At 56.5% G+C, this 26,846-nt stretch overlaps 2 protein-coding genes across 2 annotated transcripts; one reads left to right on the top strand and one right to left on the bottom strand.

Annotated features, from left to right (window-relative positions):
- Window positions 1-1,728: 1,728 nt before the first annotated feature.
- Window positions 1,729-11,271, bottom strand: TNFSF9 (TNF superfamily member 9). Its single transcript, XM_023644587.2, has 3 exons — window positions 4,518-11,271; window positions 3,907-3,937; window positions 1,729-2,824 (listed from the first exon to the last, which is right to left on the bottom strand). Exons 1-3 carry the CDS (start codon window positions 4,785-4,787, stop codon window positions 2,355-2,357), a joined length of 771 nt encoding a protein of 256 aa, XP_023500355.1. The 5' UTR covers window positions 4,788-11,271; the 3' UTR covers window positions 1,729-2,354.
- An 8,824-nt stretch (window positions 11,272-20,095) lies between these two features.
- TUBB4A (tubulin beta 4A class IVa) lies at window positions 20,096-25,423 on the top strand. The gene is made up of 4 exons (XM_023644586.2): window positions 20,096-20,350; window positions 20,885-20,993; window positions 21,084-21,194; window positions 23,742-25,423. Exons 1-4 carry the CDS (start codon window positions 20,294-20,296, stop codon window positions 24,797-24,799), a joined length of 1,335 nt encoding a protein of 444 aa, XP_023500354.1. The 5' UTR covers window positions 20,096-20,293; the 3' UTR covers window positions 24,800-25,423.
- Window positions 25,424-26,846: the final 1,423 nt, after the last annotated feature.

The raw sequence follows: 26,846 nt of genomic DNA, 5'->3' as shown, positions 1-26,846 counted from the left end.
AGTTTGTGGCACTTTGTTAGGGCAGACATAGGAAACTAATGCATAGGTATCTCATGTCACTGGGAAGAGGCAGGTCAGAAACTAGGTCGCTCCTCGGTCTCCCTAGAGCTCTGTGGTCTCATCTGTGAATTCCTGCACGCCTTCCTCCTCTCCTCTCTCTCTGCACATGGGACATTCCACGCTTATCTCTCACATACACCTTCCCATTCCTGACTAATACCGTCTCTGAGGCCAGACCTGCCCACATTCCTGCAGAGGAGATCCGATTGGCCCAGCTTGAATCATGCGTCCCCCCGGTCCAATCAGCTGCACCAGAGGAGTAGCATCACCTGGTGCCAAGGATGCTATGCAAAACAGGCAACAACCACAGTGTAGCCAGTCACTGACCAATCAGATTTGACGCTGGCCCCTGGACCAAGAGTTCTCAGGACCACTCTGCCTCCATCAACCCCGCAGGTGCACTGGCTTTTAAGGCTTTGGATGCTGGGTCACAGGGCCATCCTAGGGGTCCAGAGGAAGCCTCCAGCAATGGGGACGGGGAGTAACGGGCACTTGCCAACTAGTATGGGGCTAGTTTAATAACTTAATGACCGGTATGGCCATACTCATGGGTGTCAGCTCAGTGTCAGCTCTGCCCACTCAAGAGGGAGTAGGGAAGAAACCCTTTGAGAAGGGGTAGCGATGGGTCAGGCAAATGACATTTACCTCCACATCGAAATCTTCACTTCCCATCCCATACACTCCTGTCTCGCCAGTGCAGGCCAAGCTCTCTCACCTCTGCTTCCCTCATCCCCATCCTTCCTAAGTCCCATCAAGGTCCCCTGCTCCATGGAGATTTCTGTCCACCCCAGCCCCTTTTGTCCTATGTCTGTAAGGAGCTAAGTCCAGCTGGTTTATATGGGCCAGTGGGCAGAAGAGCCACATGGCAGGGAAATTATGGGGCTGGGGGAACTGGCCCCATCTGGAGATAAAGAGGGACAGTGGTGTGCTGGTAAATGTTTAACAACCAGCTCTCTCTGGTGGAGGGGGGGGGGGGGACAAATTTATTGGCATAAGTGATGTGTAGGACGCAATTTCCAAAAATAAAACGTGAAATACTCTGCATTGCAAATTCCATACAATCAACTGATTCTCACAGACGGCCTTCTGATTGTTCCTCCTTTTGTCCCCAGAGCCCACCTGTAATTGCAACTGACAAACGAGTGAAGGTAGGTTGATATTTTCCTTAAAGACTAAGAAGAAATGGAACAACAAAGATGGATGTCCGTATTCACTTGCTTGTCAATGACATGAGGCACTTCTTTGCTAAATCAGATGATGGTTTGAAAACTCTAGATGAGGACTTCCTCAATTTTTTCATGTGCTATTCACAAGGCAACAGCTACAGACAAGACACACTTTTAAGTCTGATCTCCATAATAACATCCCTTTCTCCAGCACTTTGAATATAGGCGATCAAGAAACAATAAATCACTTGACTTGGTTCCCAGGGTGTAAATACTCACCATGGCCAATTGTAAGTGGCCAGCGTGATGTCACTGAACGCACATTGGCCATCAATGTCCTGCAGAACAGCATTAGGCAGGATTTCCAGAACCAGGTACGACAGAGGCAAATCACAAATGAGAATAAATAACAAAATCCCGAAGGCATAGGGTAGTTATGAAGTCTCAAGATAACTCACATTGTCTGGCACAGAGTAAATAAATAGTCAATACAGAGTGGTCATTAGGTTTATAAATATTTTATTATCCAGTACTTTGCACTATCTCATGCTCTCCCATCTGGCCCAGACACAAGGGGTTGCACACAATCAGTGTCAAGCCAGCTAGCTGACTGTCAGCTTGGCCAAAGCTGGGGGTTTTGTCTCTCTTGTTCACAGCTGTGTCCCCAACACCTAAAACAGTGCCTGATACACAGTAGTTGCTCAGTAAAAGTTGCATGAATGAATGAAGCTCACACAGCATAGAGCTACGCAGACCCCCAAAAGCTAGCCCGTGAATCCCATAGGGGGGCTGGGAATGAGTCTTTATTTCTCATATATTAACATAAATAAGGATGGGGGGGGCTGATGTTTCTCTAGCCCTGCACAGTGCCCAGCATGTGGCAGACGCTCAATAAATATAAACCGAATGGATTAATATAAAGTACACCATCTGAGCTCAGGCTCAGAATAAATACCAAGAATGAGGCAGGGGTGATAAAGTGATCTGCAGAGTCCTCGAGGAGGGGTGAGCAGCAGGAAGTCCCTGCCCGGCCTGGTGAGGTAGAGTAGCTGGGCCCCATCGACAGGGGCCCCAACAAAGGCAGACAGGATTCAGTCTCCATCCAGAGGATGGTACCCAGGCCCGGTGTCACGTGGGCAGCGGTGAGGGGAGTCCAGCGGGGGCCACGCGGAAGAGGCCCAAGAAGGTGGCGCCTTGTACAAGCTGCCAGGTAGGGGGCGCCCCAGCCGCCGCGGGCAGGTGGACGTTCAGCAGGTGGACGCTCAGGCGCTGGCCGGCGCCCAGATGCAACAGACTGCCCCGGAAACCGACCGCCCGCGAGTCCCGGGCACCCGAGGAGGGAGGTGGCAGGTCCAAGGTCATGGCCAGGGCGGCGGCCCCAGTGCGCGGCGGCTTCAGGCGCAGAGCAGCGGAGACCGAGCCGGAGCCAGCGCTGGCCACCACGCGTTGCAGTTCCAGGTGCAAGAAGACATAGTAGACGCCGGCCTCGGCCACCACCAGCTCTTGCGTGCTCTCGTCGTAGCTCAGGCCAGGTGCCAGGGACACACCTGCCAGGCCCGGGTCGCTGTGCCAGCGCAGGAGCCCTTTGGTCAACCTGACTGTGGAAGGAAAGGAGGGTGCACTGAGCGTGGCAGCGGGACAGGGCGCATGCAGCCCTGGGGATGCGGACGGGGCTCTGAGCAAAGGTGGGGAGGGGTCTCTGAGGGAGGAAAGAGGTTCCCAGGGGGAGGTGGGGCTGGGGAATGAAAAGAGGGGATAGAAAGGAAGAAGGGCTTTCGAGAGAGGACTGTGAGGAAAAGAGAGGGTGGGGAGAGGAGGGGACAGAGGGAGAGATCCCTGGGACCCAGGAAAGCAGAAAGGAGGTGAGCAAGAGAAGATGCAATGATGCCATGCAGAAGGAGGGAGGCGAGTCTGACGGGGGAGGGGCTGAGGGAGGGGGTCAGAGGACTCCTAGCGATGGAAGGAAGGAGGCGGTTTGGAGACGGAGGTGTGGGTGATGGGGGAGCGGGGGAGGGGAGGGAGGCAGGCTGGGGGAGGGGTCAGAGGGAGGGTCCCGGAGGCTGCCACGAAGGAGGAAAATTTCGTGAGGAAGGATTGGAAAACTAGGGGACTTTGGGGAGGGGGCGGGGGGGAGAGAACTGCGAGAACACTGAGAAAGGAAAAGGGACAGGAAGAGGGGGGGAGGAGGGGACTCCCGAAGGAGAAGAGAGGATGGGGAAGAGGTGTCTGTAAGAGAGGAAGAGGGAGGGGGAGGGGTGGGGAGGAGGGTCTCTAGAAAGCGGAGGAGTAGAGGGGAGGGGAAGGGATGGAGTCGAGGGTCTCCAAAAAGGAGAAAGGCAGGGGGAAGGGGGTGGGGGGGGGAGCGTCTCAAGAAAGGGGAGATGAAGGGAGTTAGGGGAGGGACTCTGGAAGGAGGAGGTGAGAGAGGATGGCGGGAAGGCCCCGGATCTCTGGACGGGCGCGCGGCGGGATCTGAGAGAGCCCGGGTCTGAGGTGGGCACAGACGCGGGTCAGAGGAGGAGGACATCCAGAGAGGGTCAGAGTTCAAAGAAGAGCGGGGACAGCTTTCAGAGAGAGGGGAGAAAGGGTCAGATTGGGGGGGTCTCCCTCTCCCGGGACTCCTCCTTAGGGCCCCCCCCCCCTCCAACCCAGGCGGTAGGAAACAGCGCAGGACACTCACCATCCTGAGCCACCAGCTGCGCGAACACGCCCTGCGGAGGGAGGAAAGGCAAAAAGTGAGTGGCAGCTCCCCCTTCCCGCGCCTGCATCCCCTGGAAAGTGGGGGGGGGGGGGGGGTCCCCGGGGTCTGCGCAGACCTTGAGCCTTCGCTCCCCTCCAAAAGAACACACCCACACACACACACACACCCGAAGGTGGCAGCCCAGCTAGCCCCAACCCGTGCCGTCTGCAAGGACAGCACACGGAGGATTCCGGAGGGAAAAGAGGACAGATTCCCTCCAGTGGCCCTTGGAACAGGGAAATCTTGGGAGGGAAAGGGGAGACCCCAGGGGTCCGGAAGAAAACTGAGGCTCTCCGGGAGTCCCCTCAGTAGTTCGGAGAAGTGCGCCGCGGGCTCCGCGATGGAGAAAGGGGTCCCCTCTGAGGCCCGGGATACAGATGGGCTTTCACAGGGGTGTGGGATGAAAAGGGCGCCCCCTGACGTCCTGGATAAAGAAAAGGAGCCTTCGGGGGGTCCTTCCACCCTTGGCCCCGGGGGTGCGGGATGGAGAAAGGGTCCCAGACGGGGAATAGGGGGTCTCCCCACGAGGCCCAAGTCGGAGCGTGTCTCACCTGCAGCGTGTTGGGGAGGCGGGCGCTGGCGTCCGGCGGCAGCTCCGGGACCTCGGGGAGTCTCGAGCTGGGCGCGGGGCCCGGGCTGGGGCCGGACGAGGCGGGGGCGCCGGGCAGAGCCCAGGCGCGGACCGCGCAGAAGGCACAGGCGCCGGCGAACAGCAGTAGCGCGGCGCTCAGCGCCCAGGGCAGCGAGCGCCAGGCGCGGCCCGGGGGCGCCGGGGACCGCTGGGCCTCGGGATCCGGGTTGGCGCTGGTGTTGGAGACCATGGCCGGCGGCAAGGGGCTGGAGCCAAGGTCGGGTGCTCCTCGCTTTATAGCGAATCCGGAAGCCCCGCTTTCCGGGGCGGAGCTGGTGGGGATGCGGGCGCCCCGCCTGGTCCATTCCCGCGCGCCCCGCCCAGCCCCCTCCACCTTCCGTCCGAACTCTCCCTGACTTTCTCTCTGGATTTCTCCAGCTCTCCGTCTCCTTTCTCCCTCTCGCCCTCCGTGCTCTGGCGCACTGCTTCCCCTTGGTCTCGACTAGTTACCCGTCTCCCCAGTTCTCTCTCCGTCTCCTCCTCTTTGTCCCTTGGGGTGCCCCTTTGTAATTCTGTGTCTTTCCTTTTCTCTCTTGCGTGTCTCGCTCTGTCTCTACTGATTGTCTCTGCGTTGGGTCGCAGGAATCTTTCTGTCCCTCTGCCTCATTGTTTCTGTGTTTGTGACTCTGTCTCTGACCCTCCCTGTCTCTGTCTCTCTGTGTCTCTCCTTGTCTCTCTCTGTCTCTGACTCTCACTTTCTGAGTCTCTGTGACTCTCTTTGTCTCTTTCCCCTCTTTGTAACTCCCTAGCCCCCCATCACTGGGGCTCCCCCTGGGAGCCCCAAAATCCAGCACTTCTGCAAAGGGGTCTTCAGAGGACAAACCCCTTCTCCTCCGGAGCGTAAGCCCCGCAGCGGAACCCTGAGTGCCATGCTCAGTCCTCCCCCCACCCTCCCCCACCTTTCCAGGACCCCTGGGCCTTCCCAGGCCTGCCCACACCCACCCACCCAGACACTTCCCGTCAGGAGCCCCCTTTGGACCCCACAAGCAGAAGGCTGGAGAGTCCAAGTGGAGAAATTCCCCTCGCAGGAAAGGGACAGTCTTGAATGAGGCAAAGGAAACTCAAACTTCCCTTTGCTCTCCCCTGGTGGAGGCGGGGGCGGGGAGGAGGAGAGGCAGAGAAGCGGCCAAAACTTGGCCCCAAAAGAGGAAGCAACCCTAGATTGAGAGATGGACAGCCCTGGAAAAGTCCTGGCCTCCCGCAGAAGCCCTGCTCTGCCTAGACCACCCAGGTGGATACTGGCCCACAGCCTGACTCTCTCAAGGTCTTACTTTCCCTTTGGAAAATTGGAGGGCGGACCAGGCAATCGATGTCAACCCTCCGCCAGCAGCCCAGGAAATGTGGGGGAATTTTGGTTCAACTAAACAAGTATGGATGCTGGCCCTGTGGTAGATCCTGTATCAGGCCTCGCTGGGGAATTACCGGGAGAAAGCCATGATGACGTTGATACACAGGTGTTAAGTACTTCCGTTATCAGAAGGGTTGATAAAGCGTTGATACACAGGTGTTAAGTACTTCCGTTATCAGAAGGGTTGATAAAGCGTGAGCCCCAAGCCAGCATCGCCTGGGGACTTATTAACGATGCAAATTTCTAGCACCTTAAATTAGACCTATTGACAGGGATCTTTGTTTGAATGAACGTTCCAGAAGGTTCTCAGGCTCCCTCAAGTTATAGAACTCACTGCATGGTACCAAGGTTATTCCTTTGCACCTGCTGTCCCCCTGCCTGGGATGTCCTTTCCCCAGACGGGCGGCCAACAGACACCCTCTTGCCGCTCACGTCTCCGTTCCGACCGCCCTTCTAGGTGAAGACGATGAATTGGGCACCAGCGTCTACTTTCACTGTCTCCTGAGACCCCATTGCAGTGACAGTTAAGTCATTGTTGTCAAGCCTAAACCAAAATTGGAAGCCAGCAGGGCGGAAAGCCAGAAAAATTTTCCTAGCAGAATCCTACCACCGATACCGGTGAAGACTGGGGTAGTAGTGACCTCCACCAGCTCCGAAAGAGAGTGTGGTAGGTGGCAGCTAAAAATAGAAGACTTGTCTGAAAGTAATTACCCAATAGCCGCACCAGCTCTTCTTTCCATCAGGGTGGAAAAGAGCTGTCCGGTTTTGGTTTTTCTGTTTTTGTTTTTTGTTTTGTTTTGTTTTTTGGTGAGGAAGATTGGCTCGGAACTAACACCTGTTGCCAATTTCCTCCTTTTGCCTGAGGCGGATTGTGGAAGAGCAAATATCTGTGCCCATCTTCCTCCATTTTGTATGTGGGACGCCACCACAGCGTGGCTTGATGAGTGGTGTGTAGGGTAGAAAGCAGGAATGTTAAGCAAAATTGTGAATTTGAATGCAGGAGCTGAAAATTCCTGTACCTCCACCCTCATCCTCACTCAGCATCCAGGACCTAGAAGATGGCATGGAGAAAGACTCCCCCCGCCCCCAAGAAATCTGACCAACGAGGCAGAAAGACTTAAAGATGCTGAGGCCAAAGGACCCTCCCCTGCTTTATCACGCTGCCAAGAAGCTCACAGGCCACCAGCCAATCTGTTGGTTATTCAGCCCCGCCATACAGTAGGTGAGAGCCAAAAAGACAAAAATGAAAGTGTCGCTCCCTTAGGTCCTGGTCACACCATCAAATTTCCTTACTAACAGTTTCCACCATCTAAAATATTTTTGTTCATTCGCTTACTTGCTTACAATCATTTTCCACCACGAAATTAACTGCTGAAGAGAAGCATCCTAGTCAGTCACGTTCCCACTCGACCGCCAGTGCCTAGAAAATTGCAGACTTCAATAATAATCATCGAGGAATGAATGAATCAATGAAATCTAGCATAATAGTTAACCGCATGGGCTCCAGACGTCAGTGAACTACCGCTCTTGAACTAGGAATTTTTCCTTTGACTGGTTTTGGCTTTAAGTGGCTGGAAAAAAAAGTCAAAAGAAGAATATTTGATGACCTCTGCAAGGTATATGGAATTCACATTTCCATAAATAAAATGTTATCGGCACAAAGTCATGCTCATTCATTTGCATATACAATACTCTAGCAGAGTGGAGTAGCTGCCACACAGACTGTCTCGCCAGCAAAGGCAAAAGTATTTACACTCTCTGATCCCTTTCAGGAAAATATTTGCCACCTCTGTTCTAGAATGTTGAATTTCAGTTCTCAAATGTCTTGCTGTGTGATCTTGGGCAAACTGCTTCACCTCTCTGAGCCTCACTGCTCACATCTGTTCAATGGGAATAACAGTCAATCTCAAAGAGTGGTTGAGAGCTTGCTGTGGGCAGAGCCAGGCATGTAGTGAATGCTTAATAAAGGTGAGCTGGCATGGTTATGATCACTGAATCTTTTCTATATCTCTGGTACACCAGCACCCCCAAAATGGGGATGCAGAAACCAAGACTCCAAAAGCTGAAGTCACTTAGCCGGGGACTCACAGCGACTGTTCTGAACAGCTCTCTGTCCTCCGAAAGGCTTGGCAGAGTTCTGTACGCCCCCTCGACCGAGGGGAAACAAGGCCTAGCAGCCCGCGGAAGGCTCAGGCCGCAGCCAGGGAGCACCATGACGCGCTGCTGTGGTCGGCACATATGAGCCAGGTGGCCCCACCCACCATAAAGCTCTCAGCATCATCCTTCTAGCACCCCCACGTTCTGTGGAGTCACACCTCTGTACTCAGCTGTCTCCCCAAGGCGAGCGTGGGCTGGGTCCTCACCCTCCCCACCACAGGGCTCAAGAGAGCCATTGGGCAGGAAGCAGTTGGAGGGGAGAGCACCCCTATCCCACTCGGAGGCCCAGGGAACAGGTGCCTCCTCCGGGAGGTATGCCTTGATTTTTTTCTAGCAAAACTCATCTCCTCTCTCTGGGTTCCTGACTGTCCCCCATCCCATATGCGGCCTTCCCCAGTGTCAACCCTTAGCTGGCCTGGATCCTCTGGCTCCCCCAGGGCAGAGGCAAGCCTCATGGAGGACGTCAGTGATGTTTGTTGAGTAAGATCACAAAAAAGAGAGCCAGCGAGTGAGCGAGGGGCCAAATGGGGGTGTGAGAACTGAGCAAAGAAGAAAAAAGGGAAGGAAAGAATCAAGGGAGATCGGTCTTGAGCTGTGGGAGGGTTAACAAGGGTTGAAGGAGGAAGGAGATACAGAGAGGGGGATTGTGTGGTCAAGTTAAGTGAGTTGCTGGAACAGCCGGATCCCGAGTCTCCTGGGCCCTGGAAAGGGCAGGAAAATCCAGGCTCGCATGTGAGTGTGTGCACCCTTGTGCAGTATTGTGTAAATGCTGCACGGCATGGAGGTGCAGAGCAATTAAGCCTTGCAGAGTTGGGGTGCATACTCAGCTGCCCTGGAGATGTGTGTTTCCAATGCAATGTTGTGTGTTCAGGGTTGAGGAACGGGGGTCCATATGTGCACAGCTGTGTTTCTAGTTGAGGAACAGCCACAGCACGAGATCCAACCCACCTGGCTTCAAATCCTAGCTCTGCTTGTTGCTAGTTGCATGATCTTGAGCAAATTCTTTCCCCTGTGTGTGCCTCAGTTTCCCCATCTGTGAAGCGTGCCTAACACCAGTGACCACCTCACTGTGATCACAGGGAGAACAGAGAGCCAGAATAGCACCTGGCACACAGTAGTGCTCTCAAGGGTGAGCCATCCTTGCTGCAGTGTGGTGTGACACTGTAACAGTTTGGCATCTCCGTGTGACCGTGCATAGGGGTTGATCTCGTGAATGGACCACCAGTGTCCAAAAACTACTGTGGACATCTGGGCAAAAAGATAGACAGGCAGGAATGTCTGCTGCCAAAATGTTCAGAAATAAAATGAGCAAAACAGTCATCGAAAGAGAAATAGTCATATGATGGCTCGCAGAATCAGTTCTGCGATCAGTCGTGGAATAGGTTGAGTCATCTCTTTGGGGCTCGATAGAGATCTTTAAGAACTAAGAAAACAAAGATGCAGGATGCTAAGCATAGAATGCGGCTTTTGTTTCAGAGCAGAGATATATCTGCACAGCACATTGGTGGAAGGGATATAAACAACTGGGGGACTCGGGGGTGAGAGAACGTGGTCCTTTCACTATGTATATTTTTTGCTCACTTGCATTTTCCGTGTGTTACTGTTTTGCATTGTTTTGGTTTTTTGATGCCTAGCGCAGAATCAGGTGTGCACACATAAAGAAAGAAACCAGTGGCCTGAGCTGAGTGGAAGAAGGGAAAATTTAGCACCAGTGACATCAAAGGCAGGAAATAGTGTTTTCCTGATAAGGGGCAGTGGAAGGACATAGGAATGGGGAAGACCCAAGCAGACCAGGGCGGAGCCCTGGGGACACCTCGCAGGGGCCAGAGCATGAGAAGTCAGCTCATTCTGCTGGGAAGCAAGCCAGACTTCAGGGGAGGAAGTCCCAGCAGGGCTGGCTGCCACCTGGAAGGGACTCTCCGACTCCGCCAGGGAGGCCACCAGACAGACAGTTAGACACACGGGTCCAAAAGACACCCCCCATATACAATCACACAAACTGAGACAGATACACACTCACACTCTCCCACACACACAGAGAGACACATAACTGAACACATAATCATAGATACACAACAGCAGCCACCAAAAGCTAGCCAACAAGCACACACAAGGACACACACTGGGACACAAGAGATACATATTCTGGGCATATACGACCAAACACACAGAGACGAGAAGCACAACTGCAGACACACAATCGCACACCTACCAAAACAGATGTGGAGATACACAACTGGCACATACAGTCGCACACTGAAACACAAGCACAGGTGCACAAGAGCACACACGTGGACACACCCACACCCACTAACCCATAAACAGCTTCGGAGAGACTCAAACGCCCTGGGCTATGCAGAAACACACAACATCAGACACCCAGAGACCACTGAAGGCACCCATGTCACACGCTAAAGCAGGTTGACCTGGAGAGACACCCAGAGCACTTGAAACGAAGACACAAAGTACAAGGGAACAGGGGCCAGCTCCGTGGCCGAGAGGTTAAGTTGGCGCGCTCCGCTGCGGGCGGCCCAGGGTTCGGATCCTGGGCGCGGACGTGGCACCACTCGTCAGGCCATGTTGAGGTGGCGTCCCACATCCCACAACTAGAAGCACATGCGACTAAGATATACAACTGTGTACAGGCGGGGTTTGGGGAGATAAAGCAGAAAAAAAAAAAAAGATTGGCAACAGTTGTTAGCCCAGGTGGCAATCTTAAAAAAAAAAAAGTACAAGGGAACACAACCAACGGAAACCCAGGCCCCATCCTTCGAATCGCCCAAGATCCACCATCCCCTAGAGGGGACTCTGGCTTTCTTTCGGGGGACCCGTCCCTCCCTCCCTTGAAGAACCTCTGGGTCCGTTTTCCTGGCAGCGGCCCCGGTGGAGGCCGCGGGCGCCCCCTGGTGGACCAGGCGCCTCAGTCCAGGGCTTTACGGAGTCGGGGGATGGGGGTCCAGGCTGAAGGGAGGAAAAGGTGCTGCCAGGTCTTTGACCTCAAATGCAAAGCGGAGCGGAGAGAAGGGCGGTCGGAGCCGCACCAGACAGCGCCTCGGACTCGGGGACAGAGCCGGGGAAGCGAGATTGGAACGAAAGACCCTCACCCGCCTCCACCGGTGCAGCTCCGCGTCCCCGCCCTAAGCGCGCAGCTCCCGGGACAGCAAAAGCTGCAGCGAACGGCGAGGTGGATTCCCATTGGTCGGCGCCCGGCGGGGCGGGGCGGCCTTTGACGCAGAGGGAAGGGTCCCCGCCCACCCAGCCAGGGCTCTCAGCCAGAAAATGACCACCAGGGAATCGCCCAAGATCTGGAATGCCCCGCACGGAGACCGCCGGCCCAGAAGGATTATCACTAACTCCGATGTGACTTTGACCCGCGGGACCCTGAGAAAAGTGGCCTGCACCCTCCAGGGCAGACCCCCGTCTCCCAAGCCCTGTCTGCTCCCCAGCCCCGCCCACTTCCCTGTCAATCTCCCTAGGCCACTCCCACTTCCCCAGCCATCAGCTTCCCAGGCCTTACCCACTCCCTAGCCCCGCCTACTTTCCCGTCATCCTCCCTACACCCCGCCCACTCCTCAGCCATCAGCTTCCCAGGCCTTGCCCACTCCCTAGCCCCGCCTACTTTCCCATCATCCTCCCTAGGCCCCGCCCACTCCCCCAGCCATCAGCCTCCCAGGCCTTGCCCACTGTCCAGTCCTGCCCACTTCCCTGTCAATCTCCCTGGGCCCTGCCCACTTCCCCCCCACTCCCTAGCCCCGCCTACTTTCCCATCATCCTCCCTAGGCCCCGCCCACTCCCCCATCTATCAGCCTCCCAGGCCTTGCCCACTCTCCAGTCCCGCCCACTTCCCCGGTCAATCTCCCTAGGCCCCACCCACTTCCCCCACCATCAGCCTCCCAGGCCCTGCCCACTCTCCTGCCCCACCCACTTTCTATCTTTCTCAGTTGAGCACCACCCTCTCCCCAGGCTCTGCCCTTCTGTCGTCTCCTATGTAAAATCCTCGCCCCTTTCCTGGGTTTCACCTTTCCAGAGCCCTGCACCCCCTTCCCAGTCCAAGCCTTCGACCCATCCCCATCCCTAGTCTGACTTCCCTGGGGACTTCACGACCCGTGGGTCTCTGGCCATTTTGTCTCCTTCCATTAGGCCCTGCCCCTTTCGTCCCGCCCTACCTTCTTCCAGGCCCCACCCACAAAATCAGACCCTACCCCAAAGCCGTCAAGTCCCTGGTGTGGGATGGGGGCCCCTCACTAAGGTGAGGGAGAGAGATCTCAGCTTCACCGGCCCCGCCCATCCTGGGGAAGGCCACGCCCCTTGGCCGTCTAAGCACCGCAGTGCAATGGGACCCCGCCCCTGCCCACCTGGGTCTTCCCCCTCCGGGCCCTCCTCTCCCACTGTGGCCCCACCTGGCTCAGGAGTTCTGATCCCAGTCGGTCCACACCGTCGCCCACCACGCACGGTCTTGGCCTTGCCCGAACTGGTGATCCGGTACCAGTGCCTGTGGCCAGGGGACCTGCACGGACACCCCTGGGCCATCAGCTCCTGACACCCAAGGGGCGTGGCGAGGTCTGTCTGCCTGGCTGTCTTGATCCGAGGATCGCTGGACTGGAGGCTGGCTGTCTGCCCTGGTGTGTGTACTTGAGCCGTGTGTCTTCACATCTGTGTGTTCACCAGCGTGTTTCTGGGACGGTGCTGACGTCCACATGTGGCTGTGCATCTTTCTTTTTTTTTTCAGACTATCCTATGACTTTATTTTCTCCCTTCCACCATTTATTTTCAGTCTTTCACATAATTGTATTTACGATATGTCTTTTGGAGTTGTGTATCTGGGTCTGTCTGTGTGTCTGCAGGTGGGGAGGATGTCTATTTGCATTGTGTATCTCTGTGTATGTTTGACTGTGTGTATGTTGTTCGCGAGTCCCTGGTTCTATCTGTGTGTCTGTGTGTCTGGGGGTGGTCTGTGGTGTACTTATATCCATGTGAATGTATGATTCTCCGTGTGTGTGTGCTTGTGCATGTGTGTGTGCACGCGTGCGTGCATCTGAGTCTATATTTAGGTCTAGCCATGTCTGTAGTGGGGTCTGAGTGTAGAGCATATCTGTGTATATCTGTATGTGTTTGTGTGTGTGTGTGTCTTTGGGTCTCTGTGTTGTGTTGTTGTGTTATGTGTTGTACTGGCTTGGGGGAGGTGTGTTTACTGTGGGTGACCCCTATGTGTGCACTTAGTCTATGGGAACCTGTGACTATGCATTTGGGTTGGGGTGTATCTCACGGCATTTATGTAACTGGGTGTGTGTCTGAGTCTGTATGGGCCTCTGTGTATTGTGGGTATATGGTTGCATTGTGTCTGTATGTGTGTTATCTGAATCTGTGTGTCTGGGTCAGACTGTGCGGTTGTATTGTGTAATTGTGTATGTCAGACTCTGTGTGTGTGTATCTGTGTGGCCTGAGCTTGCCTAGGGTCTAGATGTGTGGCCGGCATATGCCAGCACCCCCCAACTCCCCAGTGGGCAGAGCTAGTGACCAAAGCCCCCTAGCCAGGGACGGGAGGCCAGGCTGGGACACTAGTATTGTCCTTTCAGTGCAGGAAGGGAGTTGGGGGCTGTGGAGGCTGGGTTCCAGCTGCCTAGCTCCACCAGACTTCAGTGGTGACAGAATGACAGAGTCAAGAGAAGGGTGGGAGGCCTGGGGTAGGCTTTTAGGGGTGTGAACCTGACAGAGAGCCCGGCACCTGCTGAATACAGGCCCCCCTGCCCTCCTGACTTGAGGATGGTGATGTCTGGTGAGGGGCCCCGGCCCCTGCTCAACACAACATTCGCACCAATATCTCTCAGCTCAATCAGCTACAGAGCCTTAGATATAGGCATGAACACACACAGAGCCCAGACAGAACCACACTTGCACACCAGCACAACCCACACATCCATGGACACACTGCATAATCTCACACACGCACAGATCACAGACAGATGCACACCCATCCAGGTGTGTACCCGTGTGCACCACAAACACCTATTCACACCACATATACACATGGTGCATGATATGTGCATGCACCAAGACACACACATCTCCATTCACGTACATCCCTGAGCCCACAGGTGCACATACCACGCCATACACACACACACACACACACACACTTCCACAAACACATGGTCACATATGTGCAAAGACATGAAGATTCACACACACCAAGAAAGACACACAAGAAAAATCAAAGCCAGACTCACAGCTGTGCACAAATACACACGCACCAGGAAACATCCATCCACGTACACCCGTATATCCACACTAGGAAACATACATGCACGGAGACATACTCAGGTAGCAGGTAACATAGACTTAGATATCCATAAGCACATACACACATGAACACATATTCACAGATGCAGAGACACACAGAGCCACCACCACAGCCTTGCTGCCCTCCCCCCATGACCAGGCTGTGGAGACACAGGAAGGACAGCCTGGCCAGAAGACCTAAGGAGAGTAAGCCTCAGTGAACCACCATGAGCATGGTCTTCTCTGACCCTACAGTCAGCATCCCCACCGTGCTGAGCGAGAGCGGTCTGCTAGCCCCCCACATCCGTGGCTTCTTTTGCAATGACACCATTATCAAATACCTCCCGGGTGGCCCATTACATCATCAAGGACTCGGTCCCCATCACCATGAGCTTCTTCATCTCCATCTTCACGGTGAGGACTGGTCATTCTTACCGCACGTGGTGGTGACATGCCATGGGCAAGCTTCACCCCCTTTGCTGGCAGAGTGAAAGCCCTGCCCACTGTAGGCCTAAGGAAGGACGAAGGACTACCCCAGTTCCTACTGAAATGGGAAATCTCGTTGCTCGATGGCGTGGAAGAACTCTTTTCCTTGAGGAAGACATAGGGCTCACCCCTTGTTGACATAGACTAGAAGAAACCCTCGCCTCTCTGCCTTGGGCCTGGAGCAGAGGGAGTCCAGCCCCTTCCCCCAATGGACAGGGAGCCCTCATCCCTTATATTCCTAAAGCAGGAAGCTGTCCTGCCCCTTTTCTGGGGAGTTGGGAAAGCTCCCCCTTTCAAACACAGAGGGAACATCCTGCCTCTTTCTCCTGGTGGAAGGGGAAGTCCCACCATTTTCAGGCATTTAAGAGGAAGTCCATTTTTTTCCTGGTATAACAGGAAGTCCCGCTCCTTTAGATATCGGATAGGAAGTCCTATGTCTGACATAAACTAGGAAGACGTCTCACCTCTTTTCCTTGTATAACAGGAAGTCCTGCCCCTTTAGATATGGGATAGGAAATTCTATGTCTGACATAAGCTAGGGAGATGTCCCACCTCTTTTCTTTATATAACAGGAAGCCCCGCCCCTTTAGATATGGGATAGGAAGTCCTGTGTCTGACATAAACTAGGGAGATGTCCCACCTCTTTTCTTTATATAACAGGAAGTCCCGCCCCTTTAGATATGGGATAGGAAGTCCTGTGTCTGACATAAACTAGGGAGATGTCCCACCTCTTTTCTTTATATAACAGGAAGTCCCGCCCCTTTAGGTATGGGATAGGAAGTCCTGTGTCTGACATAAAATAGGGGGATGTCCCACCCCTTTCCTTGGTGAGATGGGATGCTATGTCCCTCGCCTTGGTGAAATAGGAAATGTGTCCATTTCAGGTACAGCGGTGGGAGAAGTCGCCCATTTTGGTGGCGCGATGAAATGAGAAGCTGCACCCTTGTGCCCCACTTGGTGGGAAACCATACCGTCCTTTCTACACAAAGTGGGAAATGCAACCTGTCTGAGAGCGAGGGTTGGGGATTTCCCACTCTTGCGGCCTCTCCCCCCAGCACTCAGCAGCGATCCCTGCCCCCTCCAAGGCGGCCCCACAGATCAGCCTGGGAGAGATGATCCGTGTCCCGAGCCTGCAGCTGAGCACAATGGCCTCCATGAGCAGCGCCTCCGTGGCCATGGTCTACAAGCAGCTGGGAGCCTTCCTGTTTGGTGGCATGGCCACCTCCTCCCTGACCAGCATCACCAAGAGGACTACAGGTCACCCTCAGCCCCACTTCCTGGCCATTTGCCTGCCAGAGCCGCCCTCCAGAGTACCTGCATGACCAGTTACACCTGCACCAGGCACCCCAAAGATGTCCTCCATGGCAGGCGAGCAGGTGGGCGGGGAGGGAGACCCAGGAAGCTCCCAATCCCAGCTGATGTCAGCACTGCCCACCCCCCATCCCCCAGGAAATCCTTCTGCTCTGAGCACGCCTCCTTCGGGATGTACTCCATGGTGTATCTGGTGAGGAGTGTTGGCGGGAGGCAGGCCACATACTCAGCATGGCCAGAGAATGCTCCATTGTCCCCCCCCCCACCCACCCCCCATGCTTGGTGCCAGCAGCGCTGGGCACGGCTTCCAGAGAGCTTCTGTGTGCTCCCAGAGTTGGAAGGGCAAGAACAGGGAGGGCCTATCTTCTCTTAAGACTTATTCAGCATCTCTGCCTCAGAACAGCTACTTCCAGAACCCTGCGTCTCCCCCTCCTTGCAGCTGGAAACAGCCGTGCCAGGCTAGGTCCATGCCTAGGGATGGGCTCTGCCAGGAGCAAGGGGAAGGGAAATAGGACCCAGTAGAGGTGTAAGGCTAAGGTCTGGGTGGCGAGGTGGCCGGAGGAGCGAGGGAGCCTCTGGGAAGTAGCTGATGACCCACGGACCCAGTGGACAAAGAGAGCACAGATTCGTGGAAGCAGATGGCACACACTGGAGCCAGCCCAGAGCACCCGGGCACCATGGTGGGCAGACACAATGACACAGACAGAGGCCCAGGCCACGGAGCACGTGACAGTCACCCGGCTGCCTTCACAACAGCAACATTTTCTTCCTGAAAGATGACCCATTCAACTGCCAACCTATTTTTTTTTTAAGACCAAGTAACAAAATAATTTCAGCTTCCTGTAGCGATAAAAGAGCAAAATCTTTGAAGCTGGCATGTAAGGGCTCCATTCCCAGCCTTGACTGCGTGTGACACTGGGTGAGATATTCAACCTCCTGCGGCCTCAGTTTCCTCATCTGTAAAATGGGCGTGCAAACAGCTCCCGTCTCCCAGGGTTGTGGTTTCATGAGTTAAAATATAAACAAGCTGATATACTCGAAGCACATAGATCTGGCTTAAAGGTCACTGTGATTAATAACAGGCAAGACAGACTCCCTCTGTCCCCTGGGGGGGTTGGGGGATGGGGTGCATGTCAGCAATGCCTAGAGGCACACAGATGGGGCGACAGTGTGGCTCCCCGTGTGGCAGACCACACACAGCTAGGAGACAGGTCTTCCCCCAGTTTTGCAGACCCCGGAAAAGGCGGCAGTTTCACGAGCAGAACGTTGTGTGTCTCGGGGAATTCTCTTGCATCTTGAGTCTTCCCCGGGTCTCTCCCTAGAGCACACAGCAGCCCCTTGTCCATTCTTCTTGCTCGTACCGAGGAAGTAAATTTAGCTCGGTGTTTCAAAATGAGATTTTTCTTTTTTCTGTTTTCCATTTCAAAATCAGGAGCCCAGCCCCTGCTTTTTGAGGGCTCCCCGGTTCCCACGCACAGGGTCTCGCTTGCACTGCTGGGGAAATCTTTCAACATCTTACCATTCTCCCGACACTAGCACGTGGTCAATGGCATCAAGCTCTCTTAAGGTGATGGTTGTGGAGGCCACAGCCAATACCCTCTATAGAGGCTGAAATCCGTTTCTATACAAAACTGGCAAAGTAGAATGTCTTACCTCAGGCCATGGCTGCCCAAGGTCGGAAAGGCAGGGGTGGCACAAAAAGGCAGCCCCGGGGTGGAGTCCCTGGTGACTGGCTCCCAGTGCTCCAAGGAGCTGCCCGCCCGCCCTCCAGCTCTAGGATGGGGACCATCCAGCTCCTTTTCTTGTCCCTGGCTCTGTTCACCCTGGATCTCGGACTATCGGCACCACCCCTCTGATACGACCTTTGGATTCCTACAGGGAGCCCTGATGGCTTTCTCCGGGGTAGATGATGCTATGCGGCGCTTGGGTACCAGGGGGGGTCTGCCTGCCTGGGAGCCATGGGTACACCTGGCCCTCCACCTGCCAGGTTAGGAGCCGAGCAAAGGCCAGACTAGGGAGGGGCCAGTCACGGGGTGCAGGTAAGGTCAGCCCACCCCAAACCCCTCCCCCTTTCATCCCCAAAGGCTTTCTACATCTCCAGCCTTTCTACATCTTGGGCGATGCCAGGTCCCAGCAGCTCCAGATGCTAGAAGGCCGCCTGGCTCCTGCTCCCCAACCTCTTCCCGCTTCCCCCACCCTGGATTCCTCCCCTGAGGGCCATCAGGGGAACACAGCGATGCCCTGAGGCAGAGAAAGATAGAGGGTCCCCATGGCAAGGCCTGTACTCTCCCAGGAGCGGTCCCTTCCCAGTAGACGCAACCCAAGAAGCTCCGCCTCTCTGAAGCTAGCCCACGCCCCACATCAGCCCCGCTCTAGTGGAGTGACACAGGGAACCCCATTTTCCCAAATCAGCCCCTCCCAGCAGGGCCACTTGCACTTTTATATCTTTCTGACTCTTGATACATTAAAAAATGAAGAGCGTTTACGAGTTTTCGATATATATTAATATGGGTGGGTGGACCTTGTTTTTCCATCTGGGCACCATGCCTCACGGGTCAATTGTAACATGTGCGTTGGGTAATAACCGCCAAAGTCCAAATCAGGGTTTCTCGACCTTGGCCTTGGTGACGTTGTCATTTGGGGTGAGATCATTATTTGCCATCGGAGGCTGTCCTGTGCTCTGTACAATGTTTAGCACCATCCACCCACTAGATGCCAGGAGCACACGCATGCACCCCATCCAGGCACGACAACCAAAAATGTCTCCAGACATTGCCAGGTGTCCCCTGGGGGCAGAATCACCCCCGGGGTTGGGAAACACTGGTCAAAATTAAGAGGTCACTGGTGAATGTGTTGTCCCAGCCATAGAGCGGACCGGGCTGGCCCCAGCCCCACCCCACAGTAGCCACGGGGAATGAGGAGGAGGCTCCCGGGCAGCGCGCTGGAGGCTGCCAGCAGAAGGTGGCCCCAAGAGGCCTGGCCTTTGGTTCAGGGGCAACACGGGAAGTTTTATCCAGCCCCCGATAATAATTGTAACCCTAGTAGCTACAATTTATCGTTTATTCCCGGCGAGGGGGAACTGGGCCCATCTTGATAACCGGGCCACCTCATTGGACGGTTCCAGCCGGCCCAGAGGGCGGGCATCCTTGGCTGCCCCATCTTGCAGAAGAGGAAATTCAGCCATAGAGAGGCAAAGCGGCCCAGCAAGGTCACAGAGCTAATAAACGCGAAGGGAGTGCGATGACTTGGAATAAATTACAACACTGGAGCAGAGAGGCGCCCGATCCGAGGGGAGCAGGGCAGCCCCTCCCAACATGTCATCCAGCCCTATGTCTGCATTAAGCCTTGATGTTCGACCCCAGGCAAGGCTGGAGGTGACCCCACCCGCCGTGGACCCCCAAGCCCAACAGAGGTGTCCTGGGGGAGCCATCGGCTCCCACAAGCATCCCCAGACGGGGAAGGAAAATCGAGGACCCCTCCCCCCAAAACAGATCGCAACGCCAGAGCTCCCAGCTGGGCTCCACGAGGAGCCCTCCCAGTTAATGCAAGGGTTCTGGCGAATGAGACCTAAATGGAATGGGGAGGGTTGCTGCGGACAGGGAAACTGAGGCAGGGCCGCCGAGGGGGGCGGCGGGGGGAGGTGTGGAGGAGAGGCAGGACCGCCCCGCGGCTTGTTCACTGGGCGCTCTCCCTCCCCCGCCCGATTGTTGCAAAGCCCGGGTCGCCAAGCCAGGCTGGGGTCGGGGAGGGGTGCGGTGGGCAGGGGGAGATGATACTGACGGCGCCTGAGGGGGCTCACCCCCACGGCCCGGGTTGGGGGCGCATGGGACACCAGCAAGCCCCAGCCTGCGACCCCGGGGGTCTCCAGGCTGCTGGGGAGGGAGGTCCCTCCACCCCCCGCCCCCGCCGCACCCTCCGTCCGGGGGCGGGACCAGGGGGCGGAGCGGGCCGGCGACCGGCCGTGACGCGGGCCCCGCCCGCTCATATAGAGGCGGCCCCGGGGCGCAGGGACCGTGCTTCGCCGCCGCCGCCGCCGCCGCGTCCACCACCAGCCCCGCCGCCGCAGCCCCAGCATCCGCATCCCCGCCTACGCGTCCCCCACCAGCGCCACCGCCATGCGGGAGATCGTGCACCTGCAGGCCGGCCAGTGCGGCAATCAGATCGGAGCTAAGGTGCGCGGGGGACGGGCCCGGGGAGACGACGGAGGAGAGCAGAGCGGAGCCCTCGAGCCCCGCAGAGCTCCCCCACCTTGGGCCTTTTGGGGGACGGGGTCCCCAGGAGGCTAGCACCCCGGGGACGGTGGGGGAGGGGCGCGGGGGGAAGGCCAGACTGGGAACAAAGAGGCCGATGGGGGTGGGGCCCAGGCTCCTGTCCGCTGGCCGCAGCTGGCTTCACAGCTGGCCCTCTGTCCCCTGCACACGCACAAAGAGACCGCGCCCCTCCCCGCGGCTGCAGTCAGGGCGCGCTGACACCAGCCCACTTGGCTGGGGTGGTGACTCTGCTCCACCCCGCCCCCACCTCTCCCTTCTTGCTGCCTCATCCTTGTCTCCCCCCTCCACCCCTTGCCTCTAAGTCCCCCATTCACCTTGCTGGGGGGCAGGTGGCAGCTAAGGAGGTGGCTGGGGGTCCCGCGCCCAGGGAGGCAGGGGCAGGCCTGACGGTGGCGGTCCCCGTCTCTCCATCCTTACCACCACCACCCTGTCTAGTTTTGGGAGGTGATCAGTGATGAGCATGGCATTGACCCCACCGGCACTTACCACGGGGACAGTGACCTGCAGCTGGAGAGGATCAACGTGTACTACAATGAGGCCACAGGTAAGACACAGGGGCATCTGCGGGGCTGGGAGGGGACGGGATGCTGGTTCCTGGCGCTCGCCCCAGCTGCCGCCATCTGCTTCCCTGCAGGAGGAAATTATGTGCCCAGAGCCGTGCTGGTGGACCTGGAGCCGGGCACCATGGACTCCGTCCGCTCCGGCCCCTTCGGCCAGATCTTTCGGCCTGACAACTTTGTTTTCGGTGAGTCATCAGCGTGGAGCACAGGCATGGGTGGGCCCTCGTTCCTTTCGCCTCCGAATGCTTGATGAAAGTTCTCTACCCCCAGCATCCGAGATGACAGCGACCGCGGGGGCCCAGTGCGGGAGGCGGGACGGGCAGTCAGGGCTGTGATGGGGGGCACACACACACAGGCCGCTGTGGGAGCCCAGGGGAGACATCTGATGGGGGGGGAAGGCTTCCTGGAGGAGATGGCATTTTATTTAACAGTATGGACAAGGGCCGTCCTGGTGGTGCAGTGGTCAAGTGCGCACGTTCCCCTTTGGTGGCCCGGGGTTCGGCAGTTCGGATCCTGGGTGTGGACATGGCACTGCTTGGCAAGCCGTGCTGTGGCAGGCATCCCACATATAAAGTAGAGGGAGATGGGCACGGATGTTAGCTCAGAGCCAGTCTTCCTCAGCAAAAAGAGGAGGATTGGCAGCAGATGTTAGCTCAGGGCTAATCTTCCTCAACAAAATTAAAATAAAATAAAACAGTATGGACAGGAGCCAGACTGCCCGGATGCAAATGTCACCTCTGCCCGTTTATGCCTTCGACACTTACTGAGCACCTCCTGTATACCATACCTACTGTATCTCCTGGGGATACAGCAGAGAACGACCTGGACAAAGCCGTCTGTCCTCCTGCAGCTGACAGCCTGGTGGAGGGAGATGAGATGCGAAGAGACATAAGTAAGACTCAGCCATTGAGTGAGCTCGGTGACTTTGGGTGGCCTCCTCAATCGCTGTGTGCCTCAGTTTCCTCACCTTTAAAACAAAAATTACAAAAAGACCTACTCTTGTCAGGATTGCAAAGCTTAAACCTGTTAATACGTGTAAAGAACTTAGAATTGGGCCTAGCCCAGGGGAAAAGGTAAATAAGCATTGGTTGTCGTTTTTATTATCCTTATCATTATTAATGTCTGCAGCCCTGAAGATGAGTAGGACGTGGGCTGACCAGGGGACATTAAAGGGAAGAAAGTGTGCAAGACAGAGGGAACAGCCTATGCGAAGACAATGAGCACATTTGCAACACTCAGATTCAAGGGGCACGCACACTCTATGAACCTCCTTCTAGGAAACCCTTTCTGGGCCTGCTAGGTCAGGCTGGCTGCACTCCCCGACTTGGCCTCAGGCCCCAGGCTCCACCCTCCCCCAGCACCCCAGCACCTCTCCTCCTTGGAGCACGGTAGTTTAGAGTCTGGAGTCTAGAGTTTGCTGGGACAAGCTGTGTGACCTTGGACAAGTGACTTCCCATCTCTGGTCTCTGCAAAGATTCAGCAAGATAATGACGCTGCTGTGTGCATATGGCGCACAATAGGTGCTCAAGAAATGGATGTGGAAAGACTAAATGAGGTTGGCCAAAGGATGTGAGGGCTCCTAGGGTGACCATGGGTGGCCCCAGTCGGGCCTCTGGGAGGCAGGGCTGGGGTGGGTGGTGATGAAAGTGCTGACTCAGGAGCCAGACCACCTGGTTCAAACTGTTCTCTCTGAGGAGATGACGTTAAACAGAGACCTGAAGGAAGAGTCAGCCATGTGAGTACCTGGGGGGAGAGCATTCCAGGCAGAGGGAACCGCCAGTGAAAATGGCCTGGGGCCAGACCGGGCCTGGCATGTTGGAGGAACAGCGAGGAGGCCCGTGTGGCTGGAGCAGAGAGAGTGAGGGAGGGCAAGGAGGGGACGGGGCAGGTCATGCCCGGCCTGGGGGGGCTACAGGGAGGACTCGCTTCTCCGCATCACGGGAGGGGGAGCCTGGAGGGCTGTGGGCAGAGGAGGGCGGCCGACCCAGGGCTCCCGGGCGCCCTCTGGTGGGGGCTGCAGGGAGGACAGACCATGGTAGGGGCCAGTCCAGGTGAGGGACGATGGAGCCTGACCAGAGTGGAGGCAGAGGAAGGGGCGAGAAGAAATGTTACCTGTTCACAAAAATACCAGCCGATGTTCTCACGCTCATCCTTGTCCTCCTGGAGCGTGTGCTCCCCTGCGCGATTACAGACAATAATCATGATTAGTAAGACGACACAAGTTTGTTGGGGCAATGGAGAAAAATAAAGCAAGGAAGAGGAATAAGAAACGGGAGCGGGTGCCGTTCTGTGTAGGGTGATCAGAGAGGGCCTTGCTGAGGGGGACAAAGTCCTGAGGGAGATAAGAGAGGGGCCATGTGGGTCTCTGGGGGAAGAGCATTCCAGGCTAAGAGAACAGCCCGTGCAAAGGCCCTGGGGCAGGACCGGGTCTGGCATGCTGGAGGAACAGTGAGGAGGCCTGTGTAGCTGGAGCAGAGGGACTGAGGGGGCAAGAGGGAGGAGAGAGGGCAGGGCCTGGTGGGCTTGTGCTGGAAGATGGGAGTCCTGGGGTGATTTTGAGCTAAGGTGGGACATGATTCGATTTAGGACCCTTCTGGCTGCTGGGCGAAGCGGGGCAAGGATGGAAGCAGAGAGAACAGTTACCTTATGCCACTCCTAGGATGGCTGTGGGTGCGGTTGAGGGCGGACTCTCCCCATAACTGCCCGCCCGTCCCCTCGCCTTCCCCCTCCAGGCCAGTCCGGAGCCGGCAACAACTGGGCCAAGGGCCACTACACAGAGGGCGCGGAGCTGGTGGACGCCGTCCTCGACGTGGTCCGGAAGGAGGCGGAGAGCTGCGACTGCCTCCAGGGCTTCCAGCTGACCCACTCGCTGGGCGGGGGCACGGGCTCGGGCATGGGCACGCTGCTCATCAGCAAGATCCGGGAGGAGTTCCCGGACAGGATCATGAACACCTTCAGCGTGGTGCCCTCGCCCAAGGTGTCGGACACGGTGGTGGAGCCCTACAACGCCACCCTGTCCGTGCACCAGCTGGTGGAGAACACCGATGAGACCTACTGCATCGACAACGAGGCCCTGTACGACATCTGCTTCCGCACCCTGAAACTCACCACCCCCACTTACGGGGACCTCAATCACCTGGTGTCGGCCACCATGAGCGGGGTCACCACCTGCCTGCGCTTCCCAGGCCAGCTGAACGCCGACCTGCGCAAGCTGGCCGTGAACATGGTGCCCTTCCCTCGCCTGCACTTCTTCATGCCCGGCTTCGCCCCGCTGACCAGCCGGGGCAGCCAGCAGTACCGGGCTCTGACGGTGCCCGAGCTCACCCAGCAGATGTTCGACGCCAAGAACATGATGGCCGCCTGCGACCCCCGGCACGGCCGCTACCTGACGGTGGCCGCGGTGTTCAGGGGCCGCATGTCCATGAAGGAGGTGGACGAGCAGATGCTGAGCGTGCAGAGCAAGAACAGCAGCTACTTCGTGGAGTGGATCCCCAACAACGTGAAGACGGCCGTGTGCGACATCCCGCCCCGCGGCCTGAAGATGGCCGCCACCTTCATCGGCAACAGCACGGCCATCCAGGAGCTGTTCAAGCGCATCTCGGAGCAGTTCACGGCCATGTTCCGGCGCAAGGCCTTCCTGCACTGGTACACGGGCGAGGGCATGGACGAGATGGAGTTCACCGAGGCCGAGAGCAACATGAACGACCTGGTGTCCGAGTACCAGCAGTACCAGGACGCCACGGCCGAGGAGGGCGAGTTCGAGGAGGAGGCCGAGGAGGAGGTGGCCTAGGGCCCTCCGGTTCATTTCATGTCCGCCCCCCTGCTAGGCTGCCGACCTCTGACCCCCCAGAGCCCCCCTCCCACCCCGTGAACCCCACTTCCCCTCTGGCCCTATGACCTTCACTTCTCCTCCGACCTTGACCGACCTTTCACCCTTGAGCCCCACTTTCTCTCCAGCCCCCTTGAGCTGTTCCAACTTCCACCTCCCCGTGAACCCTGCTTCACCTCTGACCCCGCAAACCCCGCCTTTAACTCCATGAACTCTCCCTCACCCCTGACCTCCCCATCACCTTTGACCTGCCCCACAAACCCCATGGCACCCGCAGGCTTAGAAGACCTAGTTTACTTTTGACCCCTCCCTCTGAGCCTCCCTTCGCCTCCAGCCTTGCCTCCCCTTTGACCCCTGGGCTCCACCTCCCCTCTGACCCCACCTTCTCCCTGGCTCGTTTGAACCCCCTGTTTCCTCCCTGAACCCACGCCCCTGAGCTCCCACCGACCTTGGCTTTCCAGGGCTGGTGGAAGGTTGCAGCTGGGAGAAAGAGAAACCCTGGAGCATGTGGGCAGGAGAGGCCGTGCCCCCGACCCGACCCTCTCTCTTCCCCCCATCTCACCTTCAATAAAGAAATTAACTGTTGTCCTGCTGTGTTTCCGCGGAGTGCATTTTTCATCCCCCCGTGGGAGGGCTGGCAAGTGAGAGCTGCCCCCTACGGATGGAGGTGGACACTGAAGGGACATCTAATCTGGGGGTTGGGGGGAAGCGGGGCAGAGATTTCAGAGTCAGACAGGCCAGGCCAGCTCTCTGGTGCTGAGTAAGCCACTTGCCCTCTCGGAGCCTCGATTTGCTCACCAGGAGAATGGGGTCACAGGGGATCATTCATGATCCCCACACACCCACCTCCGGGATGTTTGTGAGGATTCTGGAAAAGTCGTGGGCACACAGCCTGGCATGGAGTGGGTGCTTGGCGAAGAAGCTGCTACCGTTCTCTATGGGGCATCTTGCAAGTATGCAAAGCAGGAGGGGCGAATGTCTAAGGAAGGATGCTGGGAGATGGCAGCCTGGACCAGCAGCCGAGGAACAGAATAACAGTCACTAACACATAGGGAGCGTTTCGATGGCCTGGTGCGTGCTTCATCTCATGAGACCTCACACCGACCCCGTGAGCTCTGAGCTTTTATCTCCTTTCAATGAAGGTTTAGAGAGACAAAGTCTATCAGTTAATTTTCGCTGCGTGACAAAGTATCCCCAAAAGTCAAGGGGCTTAAACCAACCACAGTTATTTATTTTGCTGCCAAAGCTACAACTCGGTCAGGGCCTCAGCAGAGCAGCTTGTCTCTGCTTCCCGTGGCATCAGCTGGAGAACCTCATCTGGAGGCCGAGGGATCTATTTTCAAGGGGATTCACTCACGTGGCTGCCAAGTTGATGCCAACTATCGGCTGGGGGCTCAGCGGGGGCAGGTGGAAGGAGGGCGCCAGTATCTCTCCACAGTCTCATGACCTGGCAGCTAGGTTCCCCAACAGCAAATATCCCAGGAGAGCAAGGAGGAATGCATTGCATTTTTCTGACCTAGCTCCAGAAGCCACATAGTGTCCTCTGGCTTTCTGATCAAGGGGGTCACAAGGGCTTGTCCAGGTTCACAGGAATGGGATATAGACTCCGCCTCTTGAAGGTAGAGAGGCAAGACTTCAGAAGAGCATGTGGGGCGGGAGATAGGCTGTGGCTATCCTTGGAAATCACAATTTGCCACACAAAGTCTCTTGCCCACGGTCCCATGGCTATGAAGTGGTGAGCTGGGGTTCAAACCCTGACAGTTTCATTCTAGAACTCCGATTCAACTCTGTCGGCCAGAGTTCAGTGTGGGGACAATTTGAGGCATGTTAAACAGAAAGGGATTCAATACAGGGATTGATGGACTTACACTATCGTTGCAGGGGCTGAGAGAGTGGGCTGAAGGCCAGTGCTTCTTAAACTTTAGTGTGCAAAGAATCACCCAGGACACAGCTTCCTGGGCCCCATCCTAGAGTTTTTGATTCAGTAGATGTGGGGAGTGGGGCCCAA

This window comes from Equus caballus, chromosome 7 (assembly GCF_041296265.1).
Source record: "Equus caballus isolate H_3958 breed thoroughbred chromosome 7, TB-T2T, whole genome shotgun sequence".
In the NCBI taxonomy this organism is placed as follows: Eukaryota; Metazoa; Chordata; class Mammalia; order Perissodactyla; family Equidae; genus Equus; species Equus caballus.
Note: the sequence above shows the minus strand (reverse complement) of the source record. Positions and strands in the feature narration are given on the sequence as shown.